Source organism: Ictalurus furcatus, chromosome 24 (genome assembly GCF_023375685.1).
Source record: "Ictalurus furcatus strain D&B chromosome 24, Billie_1.0, whole genome shotgun sequence".
Lineage (NCBI taxonomy): Eukaryota > Metazoa > Chordata > Actinopteri > Siluriformes > Ictaluridae > Ictalurus > Ictalurus furcatus.
The window spans coordinates 13,247,328-13,262,537 of NC_071278.1; the positions used below are offsets into that span (position 1 = coordinate 13,247,328).

The window sequence follows — 15,210 nt, forward strand, 5'->3', positions numbered from 1 at the left end:
GGCCAGACTGAGAATTTCCTGAAGCACAAGATCAGTAGTAGACCTGAGCGTGCAGAGCTGGTCCGTATGCACATCCTCCAAGGTAACCACACTATTATCAAGGTTCTGTGATTCTCTCTGTTCTGTGATAAAGAAAGAACATAGTTTATCATGTTGCATAGCTATGGTCTGCTTTATATTGATCAGATTAAATAATGTGTTTCAGAGACCCAAGCAGAGCCCTCATTGCAGGCTACGCAGATGAAACTCAAAAGGGCTCGTTTGACTGATGATCTCAATGAGAGGATTGCCCAGAGGCCTGGCCCAATGGAGTTGGTAGAGAAGAACATCCTGCCTGTAGAGTCCAGTGTGAAGGAGGCCATCATTGGTAAGCAGTATTATAATACAATTGCGTGATTCTTTATGAGGTCTATAATCACTGAATATATAGGGTGCCTTAGTGGTTAACACGGTTGCCTAGCACCTATAGAGTTGGGGGTTCGATTCCCCCCACCGCCCTACATGCACGGAGTTTGCATGTTCTCCCTGTGCTTCAGAGGTTTCCTCTGGGTGCTCCGGCTTCCTCCCCTAGTCCAAAGACATGTGCTGTAGGCTTATTGGCATTTCCAAATTGTCCATAGTGTGTGAATGTGTGCATGCGATTGTGCCCTGCGATGGATTGGCACCCTGTCCCATGCCATGTGCTCAGATTTCCCTGGGATAGGCTCTATGGACCTCTGTGTAGGATAAGTGGTACAGAAAATGGATGGATGGATATATAATATAGTGTTGTCTTTTGGCACAGAAAGTGAGGTGAACTACCAAAAGACCCTGGATGTGTATAACTTTGATGAGGACAGCAATGAAACTCCGTCCCCAGTGGATCCAACCAGTCAGGAATCTCAGTGTTCTGTCCCATCACCCAGAGAGGCCAGACTGCCTGAGATCTCTTCTGCTACTCTGACTGCTGGCTCCAACCTACAGGTGAAAGTCATTATTAATGCTCCAGGATAGATTGCTCACTTTGTTGTTTTCAACAAAGGAGATTATACAAGTGTTTCACAAAGACCACATTGGAAACTCAGGATAAGAGTGCTGATATGGAATTGTCCACCAACTTGCCATAATGCTACTTTGGAAAGTTACATCCTGCTGTTTGAACCTATCTATTATTGCACTATAACTATTGGATGCATGTCTAATCTGTTTCTGGCTCCCATCCAGTCTGTGTTCTCTGCATTTCTTTGTTAAATGGAATTTTGTAGTTTCTCCTCCCTTTTGTTTGAAGTCGTGTGGTTTGTCTCTGTCTTTATCTCAGCCCTGTCCACCTACGACCCAGAGCTCAGAGTTACTCAGTCAGACATCAGCAGAGGATCAGACAAACACTCAGCACATAACTCCTGCTCAGCCAGTCACCACCGCTTCCCCCATCAAATCAGGTCTTACTCTTGTGAAGGTGAGCAAAACGCTATGGTGATCTCATTTCCTGCAAGTGTTTTTCTGTCCTCAATCAAATGGGCAGTGACTCAATGAGGTCTGGCTGTCAGCTGTGACAGATTGCTGAATTGTGTTGGTAAAGAAAACAGTTATGTACAACCCTAAATCATATTAAAGAATATGTTTATTTATGAGAGAAATGAGAGAGCTGGAACAAAGCACACAGCACAAAGAATCAGACCAGACAAATTTGCTTTGCTGGGAAATGGGACGTTTTTCAAGAAACCAAAACACGATTTTCTTTTATTGGGTACTTTAGAGACGAGGATAATAATTTTTTATATTTACAATAATTTTTTTTGTAAATAAAAAATATATATATATATATATATATATATATATATATATATATATATATATATATATATATATATATATATATTTATATATTTATATATATTATAAGGGAGGAATGAAGAAGCCTTTCTTGCCTCTTTAGAGTCATACACATGAGCTTTACCTTGGTGATTTGATTTATTTGGTCTGGCCTGCTGCTTATAAAGCTCTCTTTAAAAGCACATTATATAAAGCATCCTGGGGAGGAAGCAGTGGATCTGTGACACTAAACTTTCAGTCATAATAAAAATAATAACTTGACCGTGAGATTGTGTCCCTGTCACAGGTACGGCTGTGGCTCAGGTAGTAGAGAGGGTTGTCCACTAATCATAAGGTTGGCGGTTCGATTCCTGGCCCACATGACTCCACATGTCGAAGCGTCCTTGGGCAAGACACCAAGTTGCTCCCAATGGCAAGTTAGTGCCTTGCATGGCAGCTCTGCTACCATTGGTGTGTGAGTGTGTGCGAATGGGTGAATGAGACACAGTCTAAAGTGCCTTAGATAAAAGCGCTATATAAGTGCACCATTTACGTACCTTATGCCAAAACAAAGGCTGAAAAGCTTTATTAAATGAACTAACAGCAAAAGCAGCAGCTGTCTTCTGTCTTCAATTGAAACAATGTCGTCAAAGGAAACACTGACTCTTATTCTGCACTAAAGACCTGATGAAAGTACAATCCCACAAACTAAAAGCAGGGCAATATATTGTGCATTATTCATAATCTGCACCCTCAAAGCATGTTCCACATATTTGTCTCAAGAGTTGTCCCTCCCGTTTAGGGAGGGTGGTTGGATCCGAGCATCTGTGCTTGTATAAGCAAACCTGAAATTATTTTTTTTTCAGCTCACTGGCTTTCAGCTCTCTCCCTCAGATGCCAGACTCATTTTCATGTATATCCTGTAGCTGAGCGTTGTGAAACAATAAGGGTCATGTCCTCCTCCAGGCATCCTGTTTCCCCATCCTGTCATTCTAGACAGATGTTGACTTACAACCCTATATCAATTCATAAGCAATCATGAAATGTCGTGAAATGGTTTCGTGTAAATTTCTCAACTGTGTCCCGCAGCTCTGTGTTTGCACTGTCAGATAATCGTTCATATAAAGTATTGGAACATCAAAGCCAATTCTTTTGTTTTTGCTATACACTGAAGACATTTGGATTTGAGATCAGAAGATGAATGAGACGATAGATCAGAATTTCAGTTTTTATTTCCTGATATTTACACCTAGATGTTTTAAACAGCTTAGAACATGGCCCCGTTGGTGGCAGACCATCCAATTTTAGGTGGGCAAAATTATTAGAACAGATAGTCCTGAAGTAAATTAAAGTACAACACTTTTTAACAATATTTGGTTGCATGCAATAACTGCATCAAGCCAGTGACCCACTGACATCACCAAACTGTTGCTTTCTTCTTTTATGAAGCTTTTCCAGGCTTTTACAGGAGCCTCTTTTTAGTTGTTTGTTTCTGGGGTTATCCCTTCAGGCTCTTCTTCAGGAGGTGAAATGCTGCACAGTTTAATTAAGGTCTGGTGATTTACTTGGCCAATCTAAAACCTTCTACTTTTCCTCCTGATGAAGTTCTTTGTTGAGATGGCAGTGTTTTGGGTCCTTGTCTTGCTGCATGATTAAGTTCCTCTTGATTATATTGGATGCATTTCGCTATAAATTGGAAGACAGATTGTTTCTGTAGATTTCTGAATTCATTCTGCTGCTACCATCATGAGTTCCATCATCAATAAAGATTAGTGAACCTGTTCCAGAAACAGCCATGCAAACCCAAGCCATGACATGACCTCTCTCTGGTCTTCATCTAGGTGTATCCTTTTTAACAACAAATGCAGTCTTCACAGGTGACACTCCGGGCTCAAGCCAAGGGTAGACATTCAGAGCTATTCATTGTTTAAACACTCAATCTAACAGGGCATGTCTGGGTAACAAGAAATACCTATCAGTCTCATATTTCAATATTTTTGATCACTTCAAACAAAAGTTGCCATATTCTAAGTTGTTAAACAAATCTAAATGTAAATATCAAGAAATGAAAGCTGAAATTCAGATGCATCTTCTCATCCATGCTATATCTGTCTTCAGTGTATAGCAAAAACAAAAGAATTAGCCTTGTTGTTACAATACTTTGGGAGGGGACTGTATATAGTTCCAGGTGTGAGCTTCATTAATGCAAACCTTTGTCTTCTTTTCCACTGTTTTAGCAAAGCCAACCCAAGCTTCCCAGTGAAAAAACTCGCAGCAAGAAGAGCAAAGAACCCAAGCCAAGGATAAAGAAGCTCAAATACCACCTGTATATCCCACCAGACCAAAAACAGGAGCCCAGTGAGGCCCCAATGGACTCGGCCTATGCCCGATTGCTTCAGCAGCAGCAGCAGTTTCTACACCTGCAGATCCTTAGCCAGCAACAACAGTACTACAACTACCAGGCCATTCTACCTGCACCTGCATCATTCAGGTGTGTGCTTACAGCATCCTTGCTTTACAGATGCCTTACAGCAATGTATCTTAAAGGAAAATAGTGTAATGCTTCACTAAAGTGATTATACTTTAAGGAAAAAATAAATTAACCAAATATGCAGGGCTGTAAGTGTCTGTGGAGTTAAAGTGTCTGAAAGTGAAAGATGAGAATACAAAAAAAAAGAAAAAGAAAAAAAGAAATGAAACCCAATAAAGTAGCAGAGACTGTAAGACAGATTGTGGAGGGAAAAAGAGCCATTATAAGCTTTTGTTCTTGTTTACAAAAATACATCACAATACATATGAAATATGAAACCTTCCTCTCATAAATTCGAAGGATTTTTTTAAAGGTTTAAAATGTAACTAAATGCAATGTAATTTTGCATTCATTTGAGTAAGCATCTCATGTTTGCTGCATGCATCTTATTTACGGTATATAATCAAAATATGCTGCAAATTAAAAAATACCAATTAAAACATTTGATGCTGGCATTCCATGGCATTATGTTGGCCAGATGAAAGTGGTGCATATGTGTCAGAACTGGACCATCACTCATTTGTTATCTGGCTGTCCAGCATTGTCACACAAAAGCAAGTCTGCTGTCATGTGACTGAAGACCACTGACCTGGTCACCCTGTTCGATGTGGAAAGTTAAGTGAGAGTAGGAGCTGAATTGCTAACAGTGGAAGAAAGTGTATCATTTAACTTTACCTCTTTTGCACAATGCCAAGTGCTCATAGCTTTTATGCCTTATTAATAATGTTAACATTTCCATTAGTTGATTGGAGCTCTAATTTTTCAGTTCATCTCAAATAGCCATTCAATTCCTACAACACTGAGATTAAGGAGAGTTTCGCTACACAGGCTGAAACACAGCTAGTTCTGAAGAACTCTGAATAGCATATCTTCACCTATTAATCTGGCTTTAGAGAACGTGTCTGAGTACGGCACTTCCTCACATTCTTTTTCTCCCTGACCCATGTTTATGCCAGACGAACTTCTGCTGTTATTGCACGAAACATAGCTTGTTGATTGTGAATGATGAGGACACAGGAAGTTCCATTTAAATCAACCTCCTGGCATTCACACGTTTTTTCTCCTGTGTGTATGACAGGCCTTTGCCTAAGGTTCCAAGCAGCTGTCCTAACGTGGCCGTGGGAAACAGCCAAGCTCCACTTGTAGTGTCCCTGCCCAGTGCTACCCCTGGACTCGGCACCAACAGCACAAACAACTGCAAGCATGGCCCACTGCCTACTAACCTAGATGAAATGAAGGTTTGTCATAATAAAATAGAACATTTTTTGGCATGGTAGAAAGCCTTCTGCATGACGTACAGAGGTGCTTGCTTACCAGTGGTATTTTTGAAAGTGATACCTAAGAGTTAAACAAAGCAACCCACTATTCAGGAGTATAAACTGCTTAAAGGAAAATGAAAACTGGAAACAGAAACCTCAATCAAGTTTTGAAATAGAATCTTTCATTTGAAATCTCCATTACTGATTAATAAAGTAATTTTTTTTTCATTCTTTTTAGCTACTAGCTTATAATTTTCACTCACCGTCTACTTTATTAGGAACACCTGTGCATCTGCACATTTATGCAGTTATCTAATCAGCCAATCATGTGGCAGCAGCACAATGCATAAAATCATGCAGATGCAGGTCAAGAGCCTCAGTTCACATCAAACATCAGAATGGGGAAAAAGTGTGATCTGTTTCCATCCACAGAACTGTCACTCACTCAATGTTTTTTGTATTTCGCACCATTCTGTGTAAACTATAGAGACTGTTGCGTGTGTGTGAAAATCCCCGAAGATCAGCAGTTTCTGAAATACTCACACTGGCCCCCTGGTATAAATAAACATGTTACTGTTAAAGTCACAGAGATCACACTTTTTCATTCTGATGTTTGATGTGAACATTAACTGAAGCTCTTGACCTGAATCTGCATGATTTTGTTTTGCATTGTGCTGCTGCCACATGATTGGCCAATGGTGCACATGTCGTGAGTGGTAGCTGATGGTGTGCATGTCGTGATTGATAGCTGATGGTACGCGTGCATGTTGTGAGTGGGAGATGATGGTGGCTGGCAACCAGAAATAATGGCTGTTAGCACAGAAAGACAAACAGATATTGATGGATATCAAGATGAATGCTTAAAAAGAACTGCAAAACACTGCAGTTAAGGTCACCTGCCTTTTGGTAACATTCTTTGGTATATCTGGCAGCTTGTAGTTTCATCCTATATTTTTGTACTTTGCTCCCGTTCTTGTGCTGTCACTTTTTGATTAAGTAGCTTCATTCTTTAGAAAGAGCTAATTTGCTTGGATCTATCAATCCTAAAGTAGCAGGTGTTTGTTTGCTTGACAGAGATGGTTTACCTAATTAGTCTCTTCATCTTCATCCCTACTACCTACCCGGTGTATATATTCATCCATATTTAAAAAAACGTCAGTAGATTAGACTGGAAAATAATTCAAATTTGATACCAATCCTGTGTTTTACACCAGTTATGATTGGAAACAGTATTGGCATGTCTCATTTTGGTTGAACCCTATCTTTAATTATATGCCTGCTGTTCTCACAGGTGGCTGAACTTAAAGTCGAGCTGAAACTACGTGGTCTCCCTGTATCTGGCACTAAAACAGACCTCATAGAGAGGCTCAAGCCCTACCAGGAGAGCTACAAGGTCACCAGCACTCAACAGACTGAGACCAATGGCATCGTTGCTCCACTGGCCAATCAAAAGACAGAAAGCATAAGCATGACTCCCCCAGTGTCTCCTGTGCACTCAGAGGTTTCCACTGGGAGTATGGAGGAGAGTAGCGACAGCAAAGTGTTGGCTGCCACATCTCCATCCATCATGAAGACAGAGGATACATCAGTGGAGGCAGCAGTACCTGATAAAGACCAGAGCTTGTATGAGAAGGAGCGCCAAATAGAGGACCTGATTCGGAAGCTGGAGCAGGAGCAGCGTCTGGTGGAGGAGCTCAAGATGCAGCTAGAGGTGGAAAAGAGGAATCAACAGGGAGCGACGCAGCAGCAGGGTGAGCTTGAAACTCTTATCAGGATAAAAGAGGAGCATGATTCCTCCTCCAGCTGTAGCTCCACTATGGTACAGGACGAGTCCCAGGGACAGGTACAGCAGTTCTGTATTGCTTCACAAGGAGTGCACGCTTCCCAGTCCATCCTCAGCACTCAACCAGAGCAACATAGCCTTCCCACCGCCATCCATCTTCCACAGGTCCCTCTTCATGCTTGCTTAATTATTACTTAACTGCTCTATCATCCTCCATCCTAATTTGGCCTTTTCTGTGCAGATGCAGCCGGTTCTCCAAAACACAAGGGCTCAAACAGAGAGTGCAGCATTTCAGCAGCACACAAATCCGACACAGGCTGCACCTCAAGTAAGCACCAAGAATCTTAGCCATTACTGTGAACATTTAGATTGGATTGGTTTCTTTACTTGTTGCCATGATCCTCATTGACATTTTATTTCCTGGAATCAGTTTACTTTTTCTACTTTATCTTTAAACCAGCACTTCAATAAAACAACCTGTTGTCATTTTTTACTGACCTATTATTGCATTCCGTTCCACTTCGCTTCATAAATCCACTTTAGTGTGTTCTTGCAATGACACGCCCACTTCAATTTCTCAGTGACTTGGCTTGGAATGCTCTTTTCCTGCGCCCAGATTGTGTTCTCCCACTTATCTCCCTTATTGCCAAAGCAATAGCTGCTCTGGTCAGCTGATAAATTCCTCTGTTAATAGCGTCAAAGTGCCGGCTGCAGTCAGGCATGGGAGCTGGAGCAGGTGCCAAGTGATGAATATAATGAGACATGCTGACACTTGAGCTCTGTGTGCATGCCAGTCACATACACACATACACACACACACACACACACACACACACACACACAAACTAGGTCCTAATAGTCCTCACTAGCAGTGTGTTTGTCCACAGATAATGTCCGTGTGCAGCACCTCGGGCTCAGGCATCCAGCTGGGGCAGAAGCAGGAGCAGCAAAGGTCCAAAGTGGCTCAGTCCTGCTCACCTACATGCAGTCCTCCAAATGGATTCACAACTAAAGTAAGCCTGGAATTTTTTTTTTTTATTATTATTTTTATTTTCTTTTTCCCCCACATAAACTATGCTCTGTGATTTTTGCAGATTTTTTTTCTAAGATTACCTGTGTCTGTCTGTATAACTGAATTTATGTAAAATCTCTTAGTCTGAGATGAATAGCAGTGGAAAATGAAATACACCCTTTCTTATTACATCTTATTTCTTTTCTTTTCCACATTAGCCAACCTCCCCCTGCCAGCCCACCTACAACCTTCCACCATCTCCATTCAGCAATCATCACAGCCCCAAGAACAAAGACCCTCCTCGCTATGAGGAGGCTGTCAAACAGACTAGAGCACTTCAGGCTACTATGCAGGTAAAATGTAATTCTTCTGCCAGGATATCAGACAATGGGCCTCATATATCAAGCTGGATATGAATGTGTAAATTGTATATTGTGGCCATGAAGGGATGTACATGGTCATCAACAACACATAGGCTGTGGCATTCAAGCAATGATTGCTTAACTTCAAGTGTGCCAAGAAAAATTTTCCCCGGACCATTACACCACCTCCACCAGCCTGAACTGTTGACACAAGTCAGGTTGGGTCCATGGATTCATGCTGTTCGCACCAAATTCTGAGCCTACCATCTGTGTGCCTCAGCAGAAATCGAGATTCATCAGACCAGGCTATGTTTTTCCAGTCTTGGAAAAACACTTCCAGTCACCGTGCAGTTTCGGTGAGCCTGTGCCCACTGCAGCCTCAGCTTTCTGTTCTTGGCTGACAGAAGTGGAACCTGATGTGGTCTTCTGCTGTTGTAACCCATCCACCTTAAGTTAGAAAGTGTTGTGCATTCTGAGATGCTTTTCTGCTCACCTCAATTGCACAGAGTGGTTATCTGAGTTACTGTAGTCTTTCTGTCAGCTCAAACCAATTTGGGCATTCTCTGTTGACCTCTCTCCTCAACAAGGTGTTTCCGTCCTCAGGACTGCAGCTCACTGGATGTTTTGTCTTTATTGCACCATTCTGAGTAAACTCTAGAGACTGCTGTGTGTGAAAATCCCCAGAGATCAGCAGTTATAGAAATACTGAAACCAGCCTGTCTGGCACCAGTAATTATGTCATGGTCAAAATCTAATTTTTTCCACATTCTGCTGGTTGATGTGAACGTTACACAAAGCTGCTGGCCGTATATGCCTGATTTTTATGTATTACACTGCTGCCACACGATTGGCTGATTAGATAACTGCATGAATGGGTAGGTGTACAGGTGTTCCTATAAAGTGCCGTGTGTGTGTGTGTGTGTGTGTGTGTGTGTATGTATAGTGCTGTGGAAAAGTATTTGATTTCTTCGGTTTTTGTGTATATCTCATACTAAGTAGTTTTAGATCTTCAAACGAAATACAACATAAAACAAAGGCAACTTGAGTGAACACACAATAGTTTTCATTGATTTTTTTTTTTTTTTTTTATTGGAAGCAAAAAAAAATTATCCAGCACCTATCACCCATGTGAAAAACTAACTACCCCCTTAAACTTAAAATCTGTTTCTCACCTTTTAGCAACAATAACTGCAACCAAACGCTTCTGATAACTGGAGATCAGTCTTGCACTTAGTTCTAGGACTAGGACGTACTCCTATGCTTTGGATCATTGTCTTGCTGCATAATCCAGTTGCGTTTGTGTTTCAACTTAAAGACTGATGACCGGACATTCGCCTTTAGGATTTTCTGGTAGAGAGCAGAATTAATGTTTCCCTCAATTTTGCCCAGGCCCTGAAGCAGCAAAGCATCCCCACACCATCACACTACCACCACCATGCTTGACCGTAGGTGTGATGTTCTTTATGTGGAATTCTGTGTTTGGTTTACTCCAGATGTAATGGGACCCCTGTCTTCCAAACAGTTCCACTTTCGACTACTCAGTCCACAGAACATTCTCCCAAAAATGTTTGAGGATCATCCAGATACGTTTTGGCAAAATTCAGATGAGCATGTTCTTCTGGGTTAGCAATGGTTTTAGATCTGCAACAACTAATCAATAAAATTGATGATAATCGATTATGAAAATCATTGTTAACGAATCTCATTATCGATTAAACTTATGTTTATATCCAGCATGCTCCACTGTGTGTAAGGGGCAGGGGAAACTAGTGCAAGCTGCTTAAAAGGTTTAGTTTAATTTAAGTTTATTGTCATTATGTGCTGTATTTGCGTGCTTGCAGTGTAACTTCTGTAGTTTATTATAACGGAAGTGATGTGTTAGTAACGAGGCCGCGTTGCTGATCACACGTGGTGTAGACACAGAGATACACAGTGGGAGCACAAGTAAGATCTGTAATGTCTAATTAAAACACTATGATCAAAAGTAAACACAAGTAAAACAACATGTCTAAGGGCAGTGAGTAACAGAAACCACAAGGTGCAGTGAAGGAGTTTTTATTAATAATTTAGGACTGTAGTTTAATTCAGTGTTTTTTGTGCATCCATAAAAAATAATGCGTAAGTATTGTATTTATAAATATATAATACTTATATATAATGTAAACTAAACCAAATAAATAAATTTGTGTGTATATATATATGTGTGTGTGTGTGTGTGTGTGTGTGTGTGTGTGTGTGTATATATATATATATATATATATATATATATATATATATATATATATATATATATATATATATCAGTGCTGTCAAGCGATTAAAAATTTTTAATAGAGTTAATCACAGCCCATGACTGTGATTAACTCTATTAAAATTTTTAATTAATCACGATTAATTGCAAATTTTAAATACTAGGATTTACTTGTAAACATGTTGAAATAAATGCATGAGAAACTGGTTTAAGGAAACAGATTCTTCAGTTTTATTATCACAACCATTAACATGTTTAACAAGTGTTCAATAACAATCTCTTAAATTGTTGAGGCATCCATTTGAACTGCAAACATATTTAGCAGAAACCAACAACTGTTAAAGTAATGTCTGCTACAAAGTCACAAATAGCTTACCTGTAATTTTTTTGTATAGTAACATCAACTCAAATGAATGCAGCAATAAGTAGGCCTATTTTAGAAATGGAATGCCATAATGTCTGTGAAGAGACCGAGTGAACAGTCTCTACATTCTTCGTTAAAGATAATTATTTTAAACAGTGTGCATCTGTGCAACATGCCTCCTGTCAACCAATCATACAGTCTGCTCTTCTTTCAACCAGTTGCTCAGGCAGATTAACTTTTTCACATTTTCAGATGATAGAGCTGACCTCTTCTTCTGCAGAATGTGGCCTGCCCTAGAGAACAGTCTCTCACATGGCACTGGTGAGGCAGGTGTTGCCAAGTACCTTTTTGAAATATGGGCCAGGTTATCATATGTACCTGCTTGTGATGACCACCACTGTAGTGGACATGTTTCTATGCTGACACAGGGCTCTGCCTTGTACCTCTCTAGAGATTTATCTGTGGCCAGTACCTCTTCATCAGACTCCGACTCTGATCCCATGAGTAGGAGGGCCATCTTCTTCTTTGGTGGCTCTGACTCCACTTTTTCTCCAGAGGTCTGTGGTGCAGGTTCTCTATCCTTCAGCATCTCGCTCAGCTTTTCCACACCTCTCCCCTCTCTGTTCTGGGCAAGCATCTAAGGTTTTTGAACCTAGGATCTAGAGCAGTTGCCACCTTTAACCACCACAGGTTTGAGTTCTCCTTTCGTCCGTTGAGGTCCTTTGTGAATGCCGCCTTGAAGCACGCTATATAGGCAGGGTCAACATCAGAGACCTCCACTGTATGCAGGAGATGACATAGTGCAGGTAGCACCACGGAGCAGGATACATACTTTTCACCACCTAGGAGCGCAGTGATGTACCTACAGTGTAAACAGAGCACCATACAATTGACTTAATGACTACAGTTTTCATTCAGATGGCATCTATTTAGGGTATAGGCCTTAAACTATATCTAGATGACTTACAAATGACTTATTTTTATCAGTAAAATTGGAGAAGACCGAGAAATCACATTACCTGCAGGGCTCCAGCACTGTTTCCAACTTAGCCCGCCTGTCATATTCAGCTGAGGTTAGCACAGCGAAGTTGTGCTTCTGCTGTGCCAGCGTTGCTTTCAGTGGATCTTTTGGTGTGTTGATTCCGCCTTATCATTTCAAGAGTTGAATTCCAGCACGTCGGTACATCCTGGACGAGGGACTCCTCTATTAGTGCACGAGAGGCTTGCTGAGCTTTTAGCTCTGCAGTGTTTGCGGCACTTTGTGTGAAGTGTCCCTACTATTTTACGGCACTTGTCTGAAACGCTGTCAAATCCGCAGTCCCGTAAAGCCACAGTGATCACCCTTTGTATCATATGCGCCACACAAGGCACATGCTCAAATGGTAGACTCCTTGCAGCGGCAATCATGTTGCGAGCGCTGTCTGTTCCTGTAGTTGTGACCTTGCCTGTTATCTCCCACTCATTTGCAACTTTGATAAACTGGCTAGCGCATGCTTCGGCAAAATGCCTTTCTTCTGTTTTTAACACGCCTAAAGTGAATGAGTGCAGCTGCCACTTGTCATTGATTGTGCGCTGTTACACCGAGGTAGTTATGGTTACTTACTGATGTACAGTAGTCTCCAGTAAGTGCAACAAATGTACCTTCTGCCAACTGCCTCACTTTCGTAGCTTTTTCAGCATCATACAGTTCATGTATTCTCATAACAGTAGTTCCCCTTGAAGGTAGCTTGTTTGATGGGTCGCCTGTGGCGATGTGAATGATGTCTTGAAGCCCCCGGTCCTGAACTATGTTGATGGGCCTGTAGTCTGTGGCGATCCATGTAGCGATTGCACTAGTTAGCTTTGCTGTTGTCATTTTGTTGACAAACTTGCCCTGGCTCCACTCCGCCAGTGTCGTTTGACGAGCACGGCTTGTTGACCCTGTCTCAGCACTAGCATCTTTGCTAACATCAGCAAAAATGTGTTTTGCCCGAAGATGGTACTTCAAGCTTGTCGTGCTTCGGTGGAAAGACAGTTCCTCACTGCAAAAACTCGCCGTCTCCTCTGTCATCATATTACTCGCGTTTGCCGTGCCCTAATCACACAAAGCTAGGTAAGAAGTTGGGGTCAAACTTGATTGTCAAATTATTCATTTGCGTTAAAAAAATAACAACGCATCAAAATTGTTTGATTAATTGCATGCAGTAACGCGTTAATGTTGACAGCCCAAATAAATAAATAAATAAATAAATAAATAAATAAATAAAATTTAGTTAGTTTAATTTATAATATATGTAAGTATTTGGTCATTATTTTTTTTATGGATGCACAAAAAGCTCTGAATTTATATATTCTGGTGTGTGTATTGGGTTATTTTCTGTTTTGGACAAACAGTTGTGTAAAGTTTTAGTCTGAAGTTTATATTTGTAACACTCAGTTTGTGGCTTTTATTTTAAATAAACAAAAAAATTGTACTGAAAGTTTGCCCCCAATCCAATTAATCGAAAAAATAATCGGCCTACTGATCGATTATGAAAATAATCTTTAGTTGCAGCCCTAAGTGGTTTTCACCTCACCACATGGATGCCATTTTTGTCCAGTGTCATGTCCAGAGTCATGAACAGTGATCTTTATTGATGCAAGAGAGGCCTGTAAGTCCTTTGATGTTGTCCTTGGCTCTTTTGTGACGTCCTGGCTGAATCGTTGCTGTGCTCTTGAAGGAAATTTGGAAGGTCGGCCACTTCTGGGAAGTTTCCCTACTGTGCCGAGTTTTTCCATTTGGAGATAACGGCTCTCACTGTGGTTCTTTGGAGTTCTAGAGCCTTTGAAATAGCTTTGTAACCCTTCTCAGACTGATGTAGTGTGATATTTCGTCCCAGGATGAAAAAGTTCTATTTAAGTGTTGATTTGATTGAACAGAGTTTGCATTAATCAGGCCTGGTTGTGTCTAGTCCAGCTGAACCCCATTATGAATGCAGTTTCATAGATTTGGGGAATTAGTAACTATGGGGGCAAATACATTTTCACACAGACCCGTTGGTATTGGACATTTTTGCTTCAATAAATAACATTTAAAAACTGTATTTTTGTATTTTGTGTTTATTCAGGTTTCCTTTGTTTTATCTTAGATTTTGTTTTAATTTCTGAAACAATTTAGTATAAGATATACACAAAAACAGAAGAAATCAGGAGGTGGCAAATACTTTTTCACAGCTATATGTATTATAAGTAGGTTCTATTTGGTCAATTTGAAAAAGCTTTGTCATGATTTGGCCCCCAGTAGCAAAGAAACTGCCGATTAGCAGTAATTTTTTATTTTTTTTTTTATTTTTTTTTTTTGTAAAAACCCTTTTCTTTGGACCTCACTCTTATTGCGCTGGATGGAGTCCTCCATCCATAACAAATAGTAGCTATTTTGTACTTTCCACCCTGAAAACCCCAACTTTTCATGGAGTTTCGTGGGCATCACTAAATGAAACTCAGCTATGGTGTGTTCGCGCCTGGTAATTTATGGGTGATTTATCAACATACACACATGGATACGAAGAAAGTCGGTGTTTAAAACAAACTTTTGTAAATCCGGTGTAAATTTTTCGTTCGGTTTGGCTTACGCGAACATTTACCCACAACTTTACTCAAAGATTGATGAATGAGGCCCAATGTTTTTTTTGGTATTCCTCTTACATTTTTACTTTACACTCACAAGTTTTCTAACATTTCAATGTCCTTTATTTCTCCAAGGTCCCCACCGCAGTCAGTCAACACATGGATGACTTGTTTGATGTCTTGATTGAAAGTGGAGGTGAGGAAAATTAACAAAAATTTAAGAACGCATGCTGCAGTATGTTTTCTTTTTTAAGAAAACGATTAATGGAGAAC

The 15,210-nt window shown here is 40.5% G+C and overlaps 1 protein-coding gene across 1 annotated transcript in view; it reads left to right on the forward strand.

Moving 5' to 3' along the window:
- mrtfbb (myocardin related transcription factor Bb) overlaps positions 1-15,210 on the forward strand; it is a 44,415-nt gene that overhangs the window by 24,963 nt on the left and 4,242 nt on the right. The window contains exons 6-16 of the mRNA XM_053613527.1: positions 7-82; positions 206-367; positions 785-963; positions 1,298-1,435; positions 4,029-4,282; positions 5,400-5,559; positions 6,872-7,528; positions 7,605-7,691; positions 8,251-8,376; positions 8,594-8,728; positions 15,073-15,133. Of these exons, the coding sequence (XP_053469502.1) occupies positions 7-82; positions 206-367; positions 785-963; positions 1,298-1,435; positions 4,029-4,282; positions 5,400-5,559; positions 6,872-7,528; positions 7,605-7,691; positions 8,251-8,376; positions 8,594-8,728; positions 15,073-15,133 (2,035 nt within the window). The remainder of the gene's footprint in view (positions 1-6; positions 83-205; positions 368-784; positions 964-1,297; positions 1,436-4,028; positions 4,283-5,399; positions 5,560-6,871; positions 7,529-7,604; positions 7,692-8,250; positions 8,377-8,593; positions 8,729-15,072; positions 15,134-15,210) is intronic.